We start from the raw sequence: 20,868 nt of genomic DNA, 5'->3' as shown, positions 1-20,868 counted from the left end.
GTTTCTCAGGCCTTCAGTGTGAAGTACCTTGCTATTCACTTGCACAAGGCCTGCTTAACGGTCAGTTGATTGCAGGACTCTGCAAACCTTTTAGTTTATGAAATGCTGCAAAGCACCATCATAACCATGACAACCTCTGTGTTTGAGAGGTTTTAGAGCATTTACAGTGCATCTTATCCAGTATGGAAGTGCATAACGAAGCTGAGAAGGGGAATAACGTCTAGGCTGCTTCTCTTTGTTCTGCACTTGTTGATGCAGCATTGATTGGCACGGAGCCCAAGTTCATGGTGATTCAGCAATGTTTCCAGTTAATCCCAGTTATTCCAAAGAACACACCAGGCAAACAAAGCCGTAAAATACGCTTTATTCTACGAGTAGGCATTTCGGATACATTTGTTCCTACATGTTTCCATACCAATGACCGAGAGGGAAAGGAAAGTGCAGTACTATGGTTCATTCTAGTCTCATGATCAACCAGCTCTTTGATGCAAACATTTCAACAATGCAAATAACATTAATGGCACTGACATCCAGATGGGTTACCATAATAAATAGGTGAACTGCTCATCTGACACAATTAGAATCACGTGGTAAGGACTGCATAACAGGAAATGGACACACGAAACCTTTTTTAACAAGGTTGGAAAAATAAAAACATAAATGGCAAAAATCAAACAGCTGCCCAGCATACTTGAGAATTCACGGCTGAATTCTCATAAAAGACTAAGAATATTGTTTAACAGATTAAGTGCAGTCATGTCAGTACATTTATTCATGCATTTCCCCCCCTTTTCTTACACAGCATGTCTGTCTGGTGCTGCAAAGCGCACACATAAATATATATTTATTTTATAGTTTTGCAGGTATTTACTTGATCTATATAATACCACATGGATCTTAATTTGACAAACAGATTACGGAATATAAAAGTAGACAAAGCTATCAGGAAGTAAAATAAAATATTAGGACCCCAAATTCCAATATGTAAAGGAAAAAAATAATAATAATAAAAAAAAATCAACACATATGAGAATGACCAACAAACTCCTTAATATTATATACTGTCATATGATGTTTTGACCAAATTAATTCCAAACTACTTTTTTGGTGTGCTTTCGCCCGAACATAATCTGCAAGTTCGGAAAAGCAGTCCGTCGTGCGACACCTAAGGAACAGAAACATAAAAGGCAATAGTGCGTCTTTTTTCCTCTGTGAGAAAAGCAACAAAGCTATGATTACACAGAACACAAGGCCAGCTCTGTGCTTTCCATTAAACTCTACAGAGAAAGAGAAAGGGGGCCATTTCCCCCTCTTTAACTGCAGGGAGCTTCACGTAAGCTCATCTGCTTCAATACTGTATTCCCTCAACACATTTTTTTTTCAGAACACCTCAGGAAGACTGCCAAATTAATTTTAAAAAATTAGTTTAAATCTTTAAGCAGAAAACTATATTTGCCAAAGTCATTATCATTTGGTGCTAGCAAGTGATCACTTCGGGCTTTGGCGAGTCTCATCAATAGGAATTCTCTCCGGTCCTTCCATTCCTTTAGCTCCTCCTCTCCGTGAGCCAGTTTACACAGCTCCCCGTCCAGACACGAGCCCTTTTGGAACCTGGGTCCAGAGAGAAGGATGTCATCAATGTCAACACCACCAACAACATGGATGCTGAAGAATCACATTTTACTGACCGTTCGCAGACTTTGAAGGTTCCTGTAGGAAAGCGATACTGCCAGCAGTTCTGGTCATCCTCGGAGTTGAACAAGCGATCCTTATGTTTCTCTGAAGTAATATGCTGCTGCCACTGTTTGTCGCTGTTGCAGTTCTTCCCACACAACCAACAGTGATTGCCGGCCTGGCAAATAAATGAAAAAACGAAAACACATCAGTAAATTGTTTGGGAAGATGGTGCACTAATCTAACTCATGCTATGCTTTTTTGTATACAATATATATTTACTATTCATCAGCACCGACTTGTTTCGGGCAGAGTCTCAGCTCATTTTCATTTCAGACTCTAACCTCCGTATCAGCTAAATACAGTCCTGGAGTGGACAACAAAGCACTTTTGTAAGCCGTTCTTGACAAGAGCATCTGCTAACGGCCAGAAATGTTTGCTGAACATGTGACAGAAGGACAACTCTGCAACTTCACATTCTCTTTACGCTCTTTTAAGCCTTGGATACACTGTGTGACAAAGTCCTAACAGATAAAAAAAATAAAATAGTGACTTCTCTCACTATCTGACTGGATGCTGCAGATTTTTTTGGTTACTGAAACATTGTTACTGAAACTCACACACACACACACACACACACACACACACACACACACACACACACACACACACACACACACACACACACACAACACAACTAAAAACAAAGTTCTTGCTGAACCAAACTTACTGAACTCCCGTAACTAATAGATGCAAAATAAATGCTGAGCTGCTGCTTCTTTTTACACAGTAATAAAGCAACAGCTACAGACACTGACATGAAGGTCATGGATGCACGTTTTACAGGTACATGCACTCAATTGTGCTTTTTTTTTTTTTTGCTATGTTTTCTTCTTTCTCGCTCTAGTTCAGTTTTCATTGGCTGGAGAAGCCCATTTAGTCACTGACCAGTTTACATTACCAGATTATGCTCAGTCAGGTTGAATAAAATCGAATGTTTGATATTTCTGACTAGTCATACACCATTGGGAGGCAAAAATCTCTACGTCCCTCACACACTACTTGACTACTGTTGACTCCAACAACCTCAAAATCTGCAAACTAGAGCCAACCAGCCCAGACTCAAATCAGGGTAGAAGTCATTTAGTGAAACTCCGGCCTTAGGAACTAGCTTTCCGTAAAAATAGGCAAATCTGGAAAACAACTACCCCGAACATGGACGAAGAGGAACTACCAACGCATTACGGGCATGGCTGTAGAAGATTAAATATTAAAAGGTTACTGGCTGCTCCCTGCATTTTTTTGTTTACTTATTATTTCTTTTATTATGGTCAGCTTTTTTGTCTGAATGTGATTGTGCCCACGATTGCTAATAAAGAGCATAAGTAATTTATCAGAAAAACAGAAGCCTGGTACAAATGAGATTATTAACATAAGCAGCGTAGGGCAGGCAAGTCACAGTGATGCAAATGTGCAGGCGTCAATTAAAAAGCCTGATGTAAAATGATAAGCATATGGTGTGTGAGGTTCCATACCACTTCCTCTGCGTAGTCTGTGGGCATGTGAATCTGCTTCCCATTCTCCTTAGAAACGCTGATGGAGCTCTGTTCACCAGAGCCTGGCTTCTGTGATTGTAACCACAGCTCATAAAGCTGCTCCATGTCTGCAACTACACACACACACACACGAATTGTATACTTAATTATTCTCTTTTAGACGTCACTTGATAAAATTCAGTATGTTCATTCATCAGGTTTGTGAACTTACTATTGTTTTCTTTCATGTATGTCCAGACCTCTTTTTCCTCTGCGCTGTGGGCAAAAGTGCAATTTCCAATGTACTGGCACTTCTTGCCAGCAGCCACATGCATACAAATCTGACGTTGGAAGAGAACAAATCATGAGAAAAATATTCACTTATTATATGAGCTCTCCGGACAAAAAAAAAAAAAAAAGGCTCATTCATTTCCTCTCTAATAGGTTAGGCACCCAACGGCCTCATTGACAGCACCCATATTATCATGCAAAAATCACACCACTCTTGACATAATTCATGTCCATCAGATTTTTTTGTTACTTGAACAACAGATGGTCCTTCCCCAAACGTTCATTCTGACGTCATCATCAATGTCAAAAAGCGATAATTCTGACACAGATCTAGAAAAAAACAAACCCATTTACCTCAAATTGAGAAGGGGCAGGCTTTCTTGTTGGGAGAGGACGAACGTGTGTCCACTTCTTTCTTTCAACTGAACTAACCAAGACCACTTGCCTATCTTTGGCCCACCTGGACAAAACAAGGCAAAAGCCATGGCTTATTAATAACTCTGTATCAGTATTTCCCATCAACCACTGAGGCACACCAGAACAGGTAGTGTAAGAAGTGACAGAAAGAAAGCAAAACTCACATATGCCTGGCCTTAGCACTGCAGTACTTCTTTTGCTTGTCAGGCTCACTGACTTGACCATTTCTCCAGCACTGCCCACAAACAAACTGCATCTTAAGGTTAGGAGGACCAAACTTCTTTAAGACAGGCGGCAGCTCCTGAGGGAACAATATATAGGGAGATTCAAGCGCAAGCTGAAATAACAAAAACGCTAAATAAACAAACAGATGACATCTTTTTCAGGGAAGGTCTTGCTTATTTCAGTAAGACAATGTCAAACCACATTCTGCACATACTATGGAGCCATGCTGTTGTAATAAGAGAGCTAGGTTGCTAAACTGGCCTGCCTGCAGTCCAGACCGGTCACACACTGAAAACATTTGGTGCATTATAAATTGAAAAATACAACAAATGAGCTCCTGAACTGATGAGCAGCTGAAATCCTGTACCAGGAAAGAACAGGGAAAGATTCACTTTCATAACTACAGCAACTGGTCTGTTAAAGAAGAGGTGATTAAGCACAGTGGTAAATATGCTCCTGTGCCAACTTTTTTGGAACATGTTGCTGGCAAATTCGCATGTATTTTTCAAAAAACAGTACGTTTCATTATGCTGTCTTTGTACTATTTACAATTAAACAGAGAGTTGATATGATCTGCATATCTGCAATCTATTTTGTTATTTTCATGGGACTGAGCATCTCAACTTTCTGGAAAACAGGGCTGTAGGTACATATGCAATTAAGCAAGGAAAAATAAAATACCTGTACTTGTGAGCTGGCCTCAATATTCCAATACTTCTTAGCCTCCTGGACAATACTTTCATGGGTAATGCCTTAAAGAAAATGAGCAGAACGAACAAAAAAATAGTAATTGAATACCTGCAACAGGCAGCTCTTTTTGGCACATTCCACCAATGCAGCAGAGTTTTGGGCCTACCTTGTTCACGCTGCATCACCCACACTTTGAGCTCAATGAGGCTGTGGGCATAGAAGCAGAAATCCTCTCGCTGGCAGCCGTAGCGTGCTGCATGCCTACAGAGATCTAGCTGACAGTTTGAACTGTATGGGCGGATTTTGGAGTACCTCAGGGTGTTCTCCTTCAAAATATGAACCAGGCACCTGACCAAACATCAAGGCATTGTTGAGAATGTATTACGGCTTCACAAAAAACAGTGGTTATCTGCTTCACATTTCACCGTTTGATCACCAAGCTGGTGTTCATATTTACATCTATGAAAAGAGATGCTTACTTGTTCTCTTCAAACACATGCTTTGTCACTGAATGAGAGCAGAGACTGGGGTTGTCCTTATTGAGTTTGCTGATTATTCTGGGTTTGTGATCAAAGCACACCTAGAGACCACACAAACTCATTAGACGACTTTCCAACTTCAAACGAATGCAGCTCTTCTTTGGAACTACAGCAAATAAGCAAATGCTGCCAGTCATGCCAGCTGATGCGCTGCAGTTGTTCCATGCTTTCATTGCAGTTTAGGTTTCATTCTATAATGTTATTCAAATATTTTGCACGTCACCGGTTAATTGCAGCCAAATAATGCAGGCATCTACACATCAGTAACATCACATGCATGATCTCACCTCACAGAGGAACATGAATATCCCATGGTGCTCCTGTAGAATTTTGGGGACAGTCAAATTGACCTTCATTCTGGACCCGTACGGATCACACAGCAGGTCTCTAGAGATGAAGCCCTTGCGCTCCAGGGTCCAGACATCAATCTCCTCTTGGCAATAAGCAAACGTACAGTGGCCACGGTACTTGCATTCTTCTCCATTAGCTACATCTGCATAAGAGATTGGACCATTTATATGTTTAGCAAAACGGGCCAGAAAATAAAAGGTGTTACAATGGAGGAGATACAAGACTTCGCAAAGAACCTTATAAAATATCTTATTTCTTATGCATCTAAGCTCATTACGTGATAGAGATGTAAATGTAGTGCAGAAATCATTCTAGAAAGAACATCGTATGACAGCATGAATCAGCATCCTAAATATCTCTCTGTTCCTTTATTATTAAGGAAATGTAAGTAATTAAGTGGGTCATTCCATGCCAACTCAATCTGCCCTTTCAGTTCATATCATGGATTTTCTTGGGGAAAAAAGTTAATACTTTTATTAAATGAATGCGATGCAAAATCCTACAGCTCTACTCCAAGTTCTACTTTAGTTATGAATTTTTGAGGTTTGGCCCTTTTCATCATTTTTGCCATTCTCTGTATGCGCACTCTAAACCTCGCTGCTTATTATTCAATTGGGTTAATGCTCAACATCAAAGAAACCTTAAGGATAATTTGCAACGTAATGATGTAAACTGTGAATGCTTAACAGTAATCACATTATAAATATAAACATTAACAAATCTAAGAATCTTTCATTACAAAAAAAAAAAAAACGTTCCACTTTCTTGCAACAAGATTTTGATTGTGTGTAGTATTAGCGCTCCATCACATGTAGAAGTTACTTTGAGTGCCACAGATCTTACTAAATATAGCTTCAGAGCTGAAAACTCACTTTTTAAGTGACCTACTTAGCATGCGTTTCATTGGGTTCAGGAAATTTGCAAGTTATAGCTTGTAATGGCCTGATTTGTTACACAGTAGATGATGTCATTTTGTTCCATGTGTGTGGACAAGTTTAGTTATACACAGGAAAAGATGGTACATTCTTTGTGCAACAGTTGGGGAACTTCCCACAGTGGCCAAACTTCTCAATGTCAGATGCAAGTGTAACACAACAGGGTGCACCATCACCATTACACTGGTACTACACTAACGGTACACTAGGAGTGGGAATTTCTTGGCACCTCACGATCGGATTACGATTCAGAGGGCTGCATCGATGCATCTTTTTTTCTATACAGGATCTTTTTTCTGACTGTGTGACAACTTGACACGTTTAAAGCAAAGTATTTGTAATGATCTACAATGATTTTACTTCCAGTATCTGTTATTATCCATCAAATGGAAGTGATGTAAGTAAACTGAAAGGCTCTCATTCGCTGCTGTTTGGAGCACATTTAAACGCTGCTGCCACTCATCTACGATAAAATGCACAGTTACGGTGAAATAAGACCCAGTGATAATGGATGGACACGCAGCACGTTACAGCTGTCCTGCCCACTTTATCTAGCAATTTTCTAACTCCGAATTTGGTCGTGTTGTAGAGAGCCAGGGGACACGGTCAGTAAAGTATCTGCGAGACGGAATGTGTGTAACATGGCACGAAAGCCCCGTTTCTCAACGAGATTGCAGGTCACTTAGCAACACAGTCTCTCCTGGCTAGCAGCGAATGAAAAGGCAGAGAGAGATTTAACCAAGACGAACATTTGGAGATTTATTCTCATTTATAAGCACCTTAGTTGGTTTCCAGCAACATTAAATCTGCAACGAGAGACTGTCAAACACTGAAAAGCTGTGAAGCTGAAGTCGCTTCTCTTTTGAATTTTCCTGTTCCACCTTAAATGGTGCCGCATTTACAATCAGCGCCTCAGTCATTTAAGATGGACTCATTTAAGCTGGAGAATAAGAAGCGACTTCAGCCTCGTGAAGCAGCCGAGAGATGAGAGACATTTTACAATAATTTGCTCTACTTCTGAGGAAAAGTTTTCTGGCAGACAAGAGGAAAGCGGCTATAGCTGAGCTGAAGCTTAAAGCAGAGCAATGTAAGTCTGTGTCTTCATTCATTATTTTTTTAGTCTATACTAGGACACCAGCAAACACAGACATACTGGACAAACGCTGTGGCTGCAAGTTGGTCTGATTTTTGTTGAAAGGACAAAATGGCTCTTCTGAACATTTGGGTTGCGACTCCTGACTGAACCTGGCTTTAACACAGTGTGCCGGCCGGATTTCTCGCTCACCAAGTGAGATTTTGTTATGTGCTGCCAGAGACTGTCCGAGCGCTGCACTTACCTACTTCCAAGTTCACATTTGGTGGATTCTGTAGCTTCTCACAACAGAAAAAAGCTGAGGTTTTTTTTTTTTTTTTTTTACTCATTATTGTCTCCCTCCATCAATTAATCATTAAGGCCACGGCATTTCTAACATTTACTCCTGAGCAACTGGTCTGATTATTTAAAACTGTGCAAAGTTTGGTCCAGATTGGCCTTCTGGGGCTGCCTTAGTCCACAAAAACACTTAAAATCATTAAAATTCCTATTAGGACGAAATTATCCGCTCCACAGACAGACTATATGTGCTGTTTGATTCAGTTCTCAGACCTGAATAACTCTGTAATTACATATGTGGTTTTTGGCTTATTCATTCAAAGACTGCAGCTTATTACACCAAGGTCAGAAGGTCAATCTGAATAAAACGCTTAACAAAACATCTTTGCTGTAGGCCCCTGATGAATAAAATTAACATATGCAGACCTTTTGACAAATTCTGACTCACTTTCACTTAGCTCACTTTCACTTAGCTCACTTTCACTTAGCTCACTTTCACTTAGCTCACTTTCACTTAGCTCACTTTCACTTAGCTCACTTTCACTTAGCTCACTTTCACTTAGCTCACTTTCACTTAGCTCACTTTCACTTAGCTCACTTTCACTTAGCTCACTTTCACTTAGCTCCTATATGCCAAAAAGGCCTCTTGCATTGGGCCTCATTATGGCATGTATTTTTATCATACATGTTGACAATCTTCATAATGTTATACAATACTTTGAAATTAGGCATGTATTATGTTTCAAGACCCCTGCTCAAAAATTATGGCAAATGTAGGTTTCTTAATAAACTCTGACTTCATTGCATTTTTTCTCTTTCTGTAAATAAAGCCCAAACAGGCTTAGGCCTTGCTGGTCAAATGGCAGAAGGCCTCATTGTGCCAATTTGGGCTATATTTCCAAAAGTATTCAGTCACCCATTCAAATCATTGAATTCAGGTGTTCCAATCACTTCCATGGCCACTGGTGTATAAAACCAAGCACCTAGTCCTGCAGACTGCTTCTACAGACATTAGTGAATCAATGGGTCGCTCTCAGGAGCTCAGTGAATTCCAGCATGGTACCGTGATAGGATGCTACCATGATAGGATGCTACCAATTTCCTCAGTACTAAATATTCCACAGTCAACTGTCACTGGTATTATAACAAAGTGAAAGCAATTGGGAACGACAATAACTTGGCCACAAAGCGGTAGGCCACGTAAAATGACAGAGTGGGGTCAGTGGATGCTGAGGCGTATAGTGCGCAGAGGTCGGCAACTTTCTGCAGAGTCAATCACTACAGACCTCCAAACTTCAAGCGGCCTTCAGATTAGCTCAAGAACAGCGTAGAGAGCTTCATGGAATGGGTTTCCAAGGCTGAGCAGCTGCATCCAAGCCTTACATCACCAAGCACAATGCAAAGCGTCGAATGCAGTGGTGGAAAGCGCCACCACTGGACTCTAGAGCAGTGGAGCCGTGTTCTCTGGAGTGACGAATCGCCCCTTCCTGTTCCAACATGACCGTGCACAAAGCAGGTCCATAAAGACATGAATGAGCGAGTTTGGCGTGGAAGAACGTGACTGGCCTGCACAGAGTCCTGACCTCAACCCGATAAAACACCAGTGTCTAACCTCACAAATGAGCTTCTGGAAGAATGATCAAAAATTCCCATAAACACTCCTAACCCTTGTGGAAAGCCTTCTTAGAAGAGTTGAAGCTGTTATATCTGGAAAGGGTGGGCCAACATCATATTAAACCCTATGGATTAAGAATGGGAGGTCATTCAACTTCATACGAGTGTGAAAGCGGACGAGCGAATACTTTTGGCAATATAGAGTATATATTTTGAGGTAATTCTTTGCTATTCTGCAAACTTGAAATGTTCAAAAAGGTATACAAAACAACCCAAAAGCCCAAGTTAACTGATGATTTCACAGTTTAGAAGTTCAAGGCACAGTTTAGGGCTTAGAATAAGGTTCTAGTTTTGACAATGTCAGCCAAGTCAATCATTGTTGCTGTGGTGATTTATTCAACTTATTTTACAGGTCTATCTGCAGTTTAATGAATGTGGCTGATAAACATAGGAAAGCCCATTAAAAGGAATCCTACGTCTCCAAATTTAGCAGTAGGCTGCTTGGAAGGCTTAATGGTTTGGCTATTAGTTTGGCTATCCTCACAAACCACTAAAGTAAAAAGGTTTTAGGCTTTAGCAGAAAATCATAGTGGCAAAAGGTACGTCGAGAAGGTTGTGGGTGTTCCAACTGACCAAAAAAATCTAAAATATGCTTTTTTTGGTTCTCCAAGTTAGAAGTGAGCGATACCCTGTGCTAATTTTAGTCAAACTGGTAGCCAGCTAGCTAAATTATCATCTTACAAAAAAACGTATATCAAGGCAATTACTTTATTCAGGTGTGAATGCTAAATTAAATGCATAAGAGTTATGCCATGTTGAAAGTGAAATCTTTGATCCCCAATCTCTCACAATGCCTCTGAATGCAGACAGAACTTTATATTTCTAAGGCCATGAGCTGCTAATATTAGGTACCGTTTTAACATTAGGTACCTTTCCACAGCTAATCACACACAATTATCAGCCAAAGACATAATTCACTTTCTACAACTGAATATGTTGAAGTATTCTATGACACAGCTCTGCTAAGAGAATGTTGAAAGAAGCTTTGGTTTCTTCTGCCAAGTTCTTGTGCACATATGCAACTACCAACTATTTACTCTAAATTGGCACTTCATCTGCAAAATTTTGATAAGATAGAATGACTAGCTGGGTAGAACCTGCAGGGTGCTCCTGAGAAGACAACAGGTTCAAGGTCATTGTTAAGAACTTTAGGGAAACTTATTCATTTCTAGGGAAAAAAGCACAAAGGATATGCCCTTGATGCTCAATGGTAAGTTCAGAGTCATAGTATAACAATATGCCCATATGTTAAAATATTTTAATCTATTGCCCAAACTTTAATAGGTTTGAGAGACTCCTGTATGCCAAATATTGCATAGTTATGTATTGTATGTAAGCATATAGGCATATAAGCATTTAAACCAACTTAAAACATGTTTGGTGTTGTTGCCCAGGTGGTTATGTCACGTCATCGGATACCTAATTGGAATCGCATTAAATGATTGCGCTAAAGGATAACTGGCAATCAGTACTGACCTGTCCATCTCTAGTCTATCTTTAAGCACCAAAAGTAACTGAAATTGTTTTAAAAATCACTGCTCTGCATCATCTTAACACACCTAGGCAGTGTATCACCAAAGTGAGTACACCCCTCACATTTCTGCAGATATTTAAGTATATATCTTTTCATGGGACAACACTGACAAAATCACACTTATACACAATGAAAAGTCGTCTGTGTGCAGCTTATATAACAGTGTAAATTTATTCTTCCCTCAAAATAACTCAATATACAGCCATTGATGTCTAAACCACCGGCAACAAAAGTGAGTACACCCCTAAGAGACAGCTCCTAAAGTGTCAATATTTTGTGTTTCCACCATTAATTTCCAGAACTGCCTTAACTCTCCTGGGCATGGAGTTCACCAGAGCTTCACAGGTTGCCACTCCTCCATGATGACATCACAGAGCTGGTGGATAATCGAGACTTTGCGCTCCTCCACCTTCCGCTATTGGGTTTAGGTCTGGAGACATGCTTGGCCAGTCCATCACCTTTACTCTTAGCCTCTTCAATAAAGCAGTGATCATCTTAGAGGTGTGTTTGGGGTCATTATCATTAAGTTAAGTGACCCTTATTAGTCCCACAATGGGGAAATTTCACCTCCGCATTTAACCCGTCCGTGAAGTGAAACACCACATACACACTAGTGAATAGACACACACTAGGGGGCAGTGAGCACACTTGCCCGGAGCGGTGGGCAGCCCAATCCACAGCGCCCGGGGAGCAGTTGGGGGTTAGGTGTCTTGCTCAAGGACACCTCAGTCATGTGCTGTCGGTGCTGGGGATCAAACCGGCAACCTTCCGGTTACAGGGCCAATTCCCTAACCTCCAGGCCACGACTGCCCCCAAATCATGCTGAAACACTGCCCTGCGACCCAGTTTCCGGAGGGAGGGGATCACGCTCTACTTCAGTATTTCACAGTACATATTGGAGTTCATGTGTCCCTCAATGAAATGTAATTCCCCAACACCTGCTGCACTCATGCAGCCCCAGACCATGACATTCCCACCACCATGCTTGACTGTAGGCATGACACACTTATCTTTGTACACCTCACCTGATTGCCGCCACACATGCTTGAGACCATCTGAACCAAACAAATTAATCTTGGTCGCATCAGACCAAAGGACGTGGTTCCAGTAGTCCATATCCTTTGTTGACATGTCTTCAGCAAACTGTTTGCGGGCTTTCTTGTGTACAGACTTCAGAAGAGGCTTCCTTCTGTGGTGACAGCCATGCAGACCAATTTGATGTAGTGTGCGGCGTATAGTCTGAGCACTGACAGGCTGACCCCCCACCTCTTCAAATGCGGGATGATCTTGGCCACTGTGCTGCAGCTCAGTTTCAGGGAGTTGGCAATCTTTTTGTAGCCTTGGCCATCTTCATGTAGCGCAACAATTCGTCTTTTAAGATCCTCCGAGAGTTCTTTGCCATGAGGTGCCATGGTGGAACTTTCAGTGACCAGTATGAGAGAGTGTGAGAGCTGTACTACAGATTTGAACACACCTGCTCCCTATGCACACCTGAGACCTAGTAACACTAACGAGTCACATGACATTTTGGAGGGAAAATTACAAGCAGTGCTCAATTTGGACATTTAGGGGTGTACTCACTTTTGTGATGCACTGTAATAATTTCAGCACTGCTTTGGCTTAGGCCTTATGAATGCATGACCTACCATCATCAACCCAGTATCATGGCACAACTGAACATGTTTGGAGAATAACACTGAGAAGGTCTGAATGGACAACCAAAAAACTACTGTGAATGACTTGCATCACTCTGTACAGACACGAAGGCCCAATCCCATTTCACCCCTTGCCCTACCACTTAACCCTCTGTTTTGCATGTGTACGTTTGGGGTTAGGGTGTCCCAATTTCACTTGAGATAGAGGGGTTGGGCAAAGTGTTATCAAAAAAACAGCAAGATGGCTGCAAGAGCGACCAAAGAAACCCAATAATTGTCTTGCACCCCCTCTCTGAAAGCATATGATGCCCTAAATGTAACTAAAGCCCAGCAGTAGGGCATTTTGTAGGGCAAGATTTCAACCACTATTCCTTGTAACTCTTTTCCAAGTGGGTTAGGGTGACACTTGAAAGTAAGGGGTAGGGGTAAAAAGAAGAAATGGGATTGGGCCTAAGACCACATTCACATTACAAGCCTGTAGCTCCAGTCTGCTGTTTTTCCCTTGGATTCAATCTTTCTGCTTTGATAGTTCATGGTCAAATGGTAAAAAGTTAAGAGGGAAAAAAAGAGTTGTTCTCACCTTTGCAAATATAATATGGCCCCACATACTGGTTTTTTGTGGGCCTCGGTCGAATCAGTTTCCATGTAGGGTTATCTGAATGTATGATTCTCCCAAGCAACAGGTCCTTTTTACATTTGTGGTCCTCGGGATGATGTGTGTAATCTAGTACTCCAGGACCTGCAGGCACACAAGAGCCATGTAATGTGGAGGGCTAGACATGCAAACAATGGTCATAAAGTCATGCAAAGCAATGTTGCTTAGCAACTGCACAGGTCTCTTACCAATTCTGAAGCACGTAGAGCAGGCTTGTTTAAACTCATGAGTGTCGGCAAGAGGATTTTTGGCCAAGTCCACTTGCTGTGTAAGATCCTGGGTATAACTGCTGCCATCCAGCATGCCAAAGGCCATTCCCATGGGCGGCAAGGAAGGCAAGGTTCTTTCATTGTTTCCCATCTGAATGTGAGAACATTAAAATTACGTTCCAATGTCAAAAATACCTTAAACAATTAAATTCCTTAGAAATTACATATGAAAGAACAAAGAGTTACCATGAAGGTATGCTGGCCAAAGCCTGTTCCCATGGGCAGTATTTCAGGATCATTTGGAATAAAGAACAAGCAATTTTAAAACATCAAATCAAGCCATTTAAATAAAAAGCCCAATTTCAAAGGGTTTTAACAAGAAAGCAGAAAGTTACTTCAACATTTTCACCCTCAAACAAATAACAATCAAATGTACAAGACAGAAACCAGCACACCTGGCTGAGATTCTGAAATAGACAAGCTGTCCAGCGAATCCAGTGCAGAGGTGAAAGAGTCCAGGCCGAGGGAGTAGCCTGAGGAGACTGGCTTGTTATACGGTGCAGGCAGATTCACTGTGCACGGAGACGTCACAAGCATTGAATGGCTTAGGTGGGAAGGTAAGTGAAGAGAAGCGGACAAGGAACTCGCAGTCGCAATACTGGTAGGTAAAGGAAGAGGGCCCGTCACTGTAGGAATCACCTTATGTGGAGAAAGAAAACAGAAAACAAACAAAATCAAGAATATTAACTTCCTTTTAAACTTCCCACGAGACAGAATGGTCCAACTTTGGAATCATAAAGTACAGTGCCATGCTGCATCCATTCCACATGTTTTCAAACTGAATAATATGAAGCTCCACCCTTTATTTGAGCTAAACGCGCTCAAGCGAAGGGTGTATGATCAGAGGCGAGCGAATGCACGAACTCTACCGTCAACTTCAGCACCAGAATTTGCCCAGAAGTCAGTGCAACCTGATGCGTTTCCCATGGCACACAAAACTGTTCACAAGCCTTAGCAATTAGGTACTTCAACATGGTTAATATTTAAAAACCTTTCAAAACTCGATTCACTGGGATTTAAGTTATAAACTACCCCATCTGTTATACAAGACTGATTATACAACATCACTTACTTCTACTAGCTGGCTCATTAGCCTTCTGAGTCCTACCCGGCTAAAAACAGCAAACACACAGGTACTCCACTGCAGTTCTACAACAAGCCAGACAGAGCTATTACTCTCATGCTATGCATGTTATGCTCAAGTTTGCATGGCCAGCCGATTAACTCACTTAGGCTAATCTGCTGAGGGCAAACACGTTCCATTTAATTAACCTGCTGCTCCCTGTCCCCTCTGCCACTTGTCTAACACTGGTTTGGCACACATCCATTTGATGAGTCAAAGAGGGTGAGGGCAAGTTCAAGAGAAGAACAGAAACGGGGCCTCAGTTTAGAAACTTACCACAGAAGAGTCAGCAGGAGCTGCACTGTCTAGCAGTTCATCCAGGTCATCACCAATAATCTCTGTATCAAAGTCTAACTGTGGCTCTGGTGCTGGGTAAGGCTCACTGGGTCTGGATCCATTCATCAAAGGCATATGTAAAGTCAAAGGAACAGGCTCAGGATTATGTGGCTCAATAGGGGGTACAGTGGACATGATGGCGACAGAGGAAGGCTGAGGCTCCACTTCTACGTTCTCACACATGGGGGGGGACACTGTCATGCTTACAGGCAATGAAGCAGCAATGCCCTGGTTAGGCTGGCTCTCATCTGAGAAACAAAAAAGGGTTGAGTAATCAACTTCGGTGTCGTCAGTGGCCAGAAACAAATCATCCCAGCATAATCCAGTTTACCTGTTTCAATGTCCTCCACTGAAGCAGAGATCTGTGAATACTTTTAAAAACACAAAAAACGTAATGAGTTAAATAAAGCTCACTTTTACAAAACTTCACTAACCTAAAAATAAATAAATAAATAACCCTACCTTTTCGCTTGCTACACCTGATATACTTGCGCCAGACAATACATTTAAGGCAGGCTGTTGAAAGAAAAACAAGCCTTTTATAAATCAGAATATCAGCAGCTTGTATAATCAACCATACAAGGATAATTAGAAAGAGTGCAACCACAAACATGCCACAGACGTTGTTAACGCCCAATCTAACATAGGAATATAACACAGGAAGAGATATTTAGTTTAAGAAAACACCCACTGAATAAATTAATACCATACCTTGCCTCTGACATAAGCTTTACGTATCTTCAGTCCCAACATTTTGGCAAGCTCCTGAGTCAACTGAATTACACTGGCATCCTATAAATTATAACAGACGTACTCATACAACCTGGAAAACAAAAGACATTTTCATAAATGCTCAAGGAAGGTCAAGTAAATGGACTAACCTGAGGCACTGCCAAAGAACACTTCGCGACAGCCTCATAGGCCTCCTGATGCCTTCTCATTTCCTTCAGGGACCTGGCTTTCCGATACAGTGCTCTGTGGTTATTCTCATTCAGCTGAAGAGATTTTTCACAGTCGTCCAAGGCTTGGTCATGCAGGCCCTACTCCACAACAGCAAACGCAGTGTTTCAACATCTACGTGCTAATACAAAGGAAATGTAAAAATGGCTACATTTTGTATAGCCAGCACAGTATATACTCACAATATTTAAGTATGATGCAGCACGATTAGCGTGGAGCTTCTCTCTAATTGCACAAGCTATGCTGATATCTTCTGAATCTGCATATTCTGCTATATTTAAGGCCTCAGTGTACATCTCAACAGACCGTGCCCATTCGCCTTCATGAAACACATCGTTTCCCTCCCCAAACAGGTTCTTCACCAGGTCCTGAATGAATATCTACAACAAACAGGTGTCATGTAAATTCATTTAATCACACAGAATAAATACATTAATTTCCTAATGATGAGAATAAAAGCAGCTAACCTCATACTGTTCTTGAGGGCCGGGAAAAGGCAGGGTGGACCTACAAACAGAAAAGGTGAGATGTGGAGTTTGTTTAGAGGCACTGAGCTCCACATGAACAATGAGCTTCAGGACTATTCGAACAGTAACACGTTTCTGTGTTGTTTTGGTTCCACAGCACTGCTAGTAGATCATAACATCAGGTTCAAGACATCAGATAAGGTCTCAGGGAAAACAGGAGTAAAGTCAAGCCTCAGCTCTCGTACATCACGTGATGGGCCGTTTAAAAACAGCCTCAAGCAAAACAGTTTCAAAGAACAATGCAAAGGACTAAGCAACAAACTCTCAAATGGTAAAGTTCAAGTGACATTTGAAATTCTGTCCTTTGCTACTTCTCATCACTGTGTTCGTGTAAGGGATTGTCGCAAAATTACCAGAGAAAAAAAAAAAAAAAAAAAAAAGGTAAAGCAAAGAGAAAAATACCCTGAAGTCCAGTTTAAGCATCTAGCACGGTTACTGTCCACAGAGCTCCCTGAATACCTAGACTCTCTTGCCGGCACAGGCCTACTGATAACAATGGGTAGTGCTATGATTGGTATACATGCTTTTCAAGGCCTACATGGCAGCCTGTTTAGATCCTGTTAATTCCCAGGGCTTTGCTGTGTTCTACGCGTTTTCAGCAATCATCCGTATAATAACTAAGTTATTCTTATATAACAAGACAGGTCCTGCCTGTAACACATGGGAGGTTCCCAACAACCCACTTAGTAAATAAATAGTTATGGGAATTCACTTTGTTGCCAAGTGCTACTAATTTGTCACTGTGGTGAAACGAGTCCGGTGACCGGAACGCGCGGTGAAACGTTGCCGAAACAAGACACAAGATAACGCGCGATGCGATGAGTTTGTCATTGGACAGCGTACAACGAAATTGAGCAGCAATCCAACGGCACTTTCTACATACAAAACAATTATACAGAAGGGTAAAATGTCTAAACATAAGGCTAAGGTTATCTTAGCTAAGGCTAAGGCAGAGGTTAAAAAAACAACTTACTGGATGAACTGGAGCCCTTTCTCAATTTCTTGCCATCGGCTGCTTCGGTCCTGACACACGCTCGACATGCTTCCTTGCTCATCGAAGACTGCAGTCCAAACCTGACAGGAAACAGTATACGGCTCTTTGAGAGTTCCTTCAAAAACGTCTTCATTCCCTGAAAACTGAATGTACAGACTCCATGTACCAAGCGTTGACCATGTTCAGACAAACTGTGCTACCTTATTAAAATGTTCCACCACAGGGCATAACATACAGGCAGCACACTACAGGAAACTACAGGTAGGAGCCTAAATCACCCCATCAGAAAACACCACCCACATTAAAAGAACAGCCACGATATATTCAGACCGGCTAGATCGCCGCAGAAGAACAGCCACGATATATTCAGACCGGCTAGATCGCCGCAGAAGAACAGCCACGATATATTCAGACCGGCTAGATCGCCGCAGAAGAACAGCCACGATATATTCAGACCGGCTAGATCGCCGCAGAAGAACAGCCACGATATATTCAGACCGGCTAAATCGCTGCAGAAGAACAGCCACGATATATTCAGACCGGCTAGATCGCCGCAGAAGAACAGCCACGATATATTCAGACCGGCTAGATCGCCGCAGAAGAACAGCCACGATATATTCAGACCGGCTAAATCGCCGCAGAAGAACAGCCACGATATATCCAGACCGGCTAGATCGCCGCAGAAGAACAGCCACGATATATCCAGACCGGCTAGATCGCCGCAGAAGAACAGCCACGATATATCCAGACCGGCTAGATCGCCGCAGAAGAACAGCCACGATATATTCAGACCGGCTAGATCGCCGCAGAAGAACAGCCACGATATATTCAGACCGGCTAAATCGCCGCAGAAGAACAGCCACGATATATCCAGACCGGCGAAATCGCCGCAGAAGAACAGCCACGATATATCCAGACCGGCTAGATCGGCGCAGAAGTACAGCCACGATATATCCAGACCGGCTAGATCGGCGCAGAAGTACAGCCACGATATATTCAGACCGGCTAGATCGGCGCAGAAGAACAGCCACGATATATTCAGACCGGCTAGATCGAGCAGAAGAACAGTCACGATATATTCAGACCGGCTAGATCGCCGCAGAAGAACAGCCACGATATATTCAGACCGGCTAAATCGCCGCAGAAGAACAGCCACGATATATTCAGACCGGCTAAATCGCCGCAGAAGAACAGCCACGATATATTCAGACCGGCTAAATCGCCGCAGAAGAACAGCCACGATATATTCAGACCGGCTAGATCGAGCAGAAGAACAGCCACGATATATTCAGACCGGCTAGATCGAGCAGAAGAACAGTCACGATATATTCAGACCGGCTAGATCGCCGCAGAAGAACAGCCACGATATATTCAGACCGGCTAGATCGAGCAGAAGAACAGCCACGATATATTCAGACCGGCTAGATCGGCGCAGAAGAACAGTCACGATATATTCAGACCGGCTAGATCAGTCAGAACAACGCAACTTTCTGCGCTATGTTACTGACTCGGACGTGCTTGGCAGGACAAACCGCTGGAGCACCGGCTGACTGGCGTTATCCAACATACGCAGCTGCCGTTAAACTGACTTCCCGTTGCTCCTACCTGACGGGCTGCGTTTGCAGTGTGGAGAAAGCTGGAGGAACAAGTTGGTGGCCCTTCTTTATCCACCACGCACACCTCCGAATACCTGCACAGCGCTTTGGAGCGCAGGTCATTACTGCTATAAATTCACCCGCATTCTCTCCGAAATGAGCTATCGAGACCAACAACTACGGTCCGGGAATGCTGTACGGATTCCAGGGAAATCACCAGCTCACCGCAGGTGATGGACAGGGAAGTGAAAGGCTGAGAACCTAGCCCAGCTAACCCAGCTAACCTAGCTAGCACATTCCTAGCAGTTGGCTAGCTAGCGCTGCTAAAGAAAACACGACCGCTCCGCGGCGCTGGGGGAGCGGCCCCTGTCGCCTTTCTTCAGATTTACTGCACAGCATTCAGAGGGAAGAGCACTGAAACTCCCGTGATACGCGGAGACCCCCGACCCTGTCCGCGGCTGTGCTAGCTTAGCTGCTAATGCTAACGGCTGTTAGCAGGCTTTCACCGACAACGCAGCTGGCGGGCGGTACAGCAGCCGCGCTCCCGGGCTAGGATGCCCGTTAATGCTCAGCCGCCGCGGAGTCTCCGTCACTGTGTTGCTCTGATTGTTGACCCACCTGTGTGAAAAGTCCCTCAGTGCGGGGGGAGGATATAAAGCCCGAGCCGCTTTATAACTGAGCTGCCCGCTCTCCTCGGCTCAGGCAGTGTGATCTGCTGCTACGTGTGACGCTTGGTCCTCTCGGTGTGGTGTGATGGTCTGCAGAGAGGAAGGAAAGCGCGCCCCCTGCTGACCACAGCCGAGAACGACCACTGCGGCTTTACAGCCAACTGACAGCGGGCGCCACACGATGAACGCGCGGTGTCAAGTTGGTGCGTTTATTACACGTACACGCAGTCGTTTCACCTCTTCGGACCTGCACATTTCACACATATATCTGCTCATGGACGACATGAAAAATACCCCACGATATTTTTACAATAAACCAAAGAACACTGCAACCTATGAAAATATATCCAGATAAAAAATATTTTATTTAATAATGATCTAATTAATGTATTATTTTTTATTTGGGTTAATGCACTGAATAGTATTAAAAGCTTTATTCTTTCATATGGAAAGACTTTTATTGTGGTAAAAAGAAAAAAAAAAGAATAAAAATGAATATGCTTTATTTTCACGGTTGGTTTGAGAAGGCTCGACCATTAGAAATACCACTGCAGAATTATCCGGCTCCATCCTGCTGTCTTTACAAGTCAAGAGTGCTCCAAATGCCTTACATCAAAACCCACATTTACAACAATAATAATAATAATAATAATAACAACAACAACAACAACTTGTATTGATGACTTCAGTGGTTCAGGTGTTCTCACCTGAATTAAGCCTATGGTGTTGAAACAGATTGCATTTATGGAGAAACTGCTGGAGGTGTAGCATTGATACCAGCAGTCCAGCTATGATAGAGGAATATGATCCTTACATGCTGTGTAAACCCTGTAAACTCAATAAACCTTC

At 42.5% G+C, this 20,868-nt stretch overlaps 1 protein-coding gene across 1 annotated transcript; it reads right to left on the bottom strand.

Annotated features, from left to right (window-relative positions):
• Nucleotides 1-346: 346 nt before the first annotated feature.
• zc3h7a (zinc finger CCCH-type containing 7A) lies at nucleotides 347-20,109 on the bottom strand. Its single transcript, XM_017707521.2, has 23 exons — nucleotides 19,970-20,109; nucleotides 17,736-17,836; nucleotides 16,703-16,742; nucleotides 16,418-16,615; nucleotides 16,157-16,315; nucleotides 15,987-16,067; nucleotides 15,738-15,791; nucleotides 15,607-15,646; nucleotides 15,216-15,523; nucleotides 14,212-14,455; nucleotides 14,003-14,025; nucleotides 13,736-13,907; nucleotides 13,473-13,631; nucleotides 5,659-5,864; nucleotides 5,312-5,412; nucleotides 4,999-5,180; nucleotides 4,824-4,894; nucleotides 4,082-4,218; nucleotides 3,855-3,960; nucleotides 3,442-3,550; nucleotides 3,210-3,343; nucleotides 1,689-1,852; nucleotides 347-1,611 (listed from the first exon to the last, which is right to left on the bottom strand). The coding sequence occupies exons 2-23, from the start codon at nucleotides 17,801-17,803 to the stop codon at nucleotides 1,422-1,424; spliced, it is 2,946 nt and encodes a 981-aa protein (XP_017563010.1). The 5' UTR covers nucleotides 17,804-17,836; nucleotides 19,970-20,109; the 3' UTR covers nucleotides 347-1,421.
• Nucleotides 20,110-20,868: the final 759 nt, after the last annotated feature.

The sequence above is a fragment of the Pygocentrus nattereri genome, chromosome 27 (genome assembly GCF_015220715.1).
Source record: "Pygocentrus nattereri isolate fPygNat1 chromosome 27, fPygNat1.pri, whole genome shotgun sequence".
Lineage (NCBI taxonomy): Eukaryota > Metazoa > Chordata > Actinopteri > Characiformes > Serrasalmidae > Pygocentrus > Pygocentrus nattereri.
This window is presented reverse-complemented; position numbering and strand designations above follow the sequence as displayed.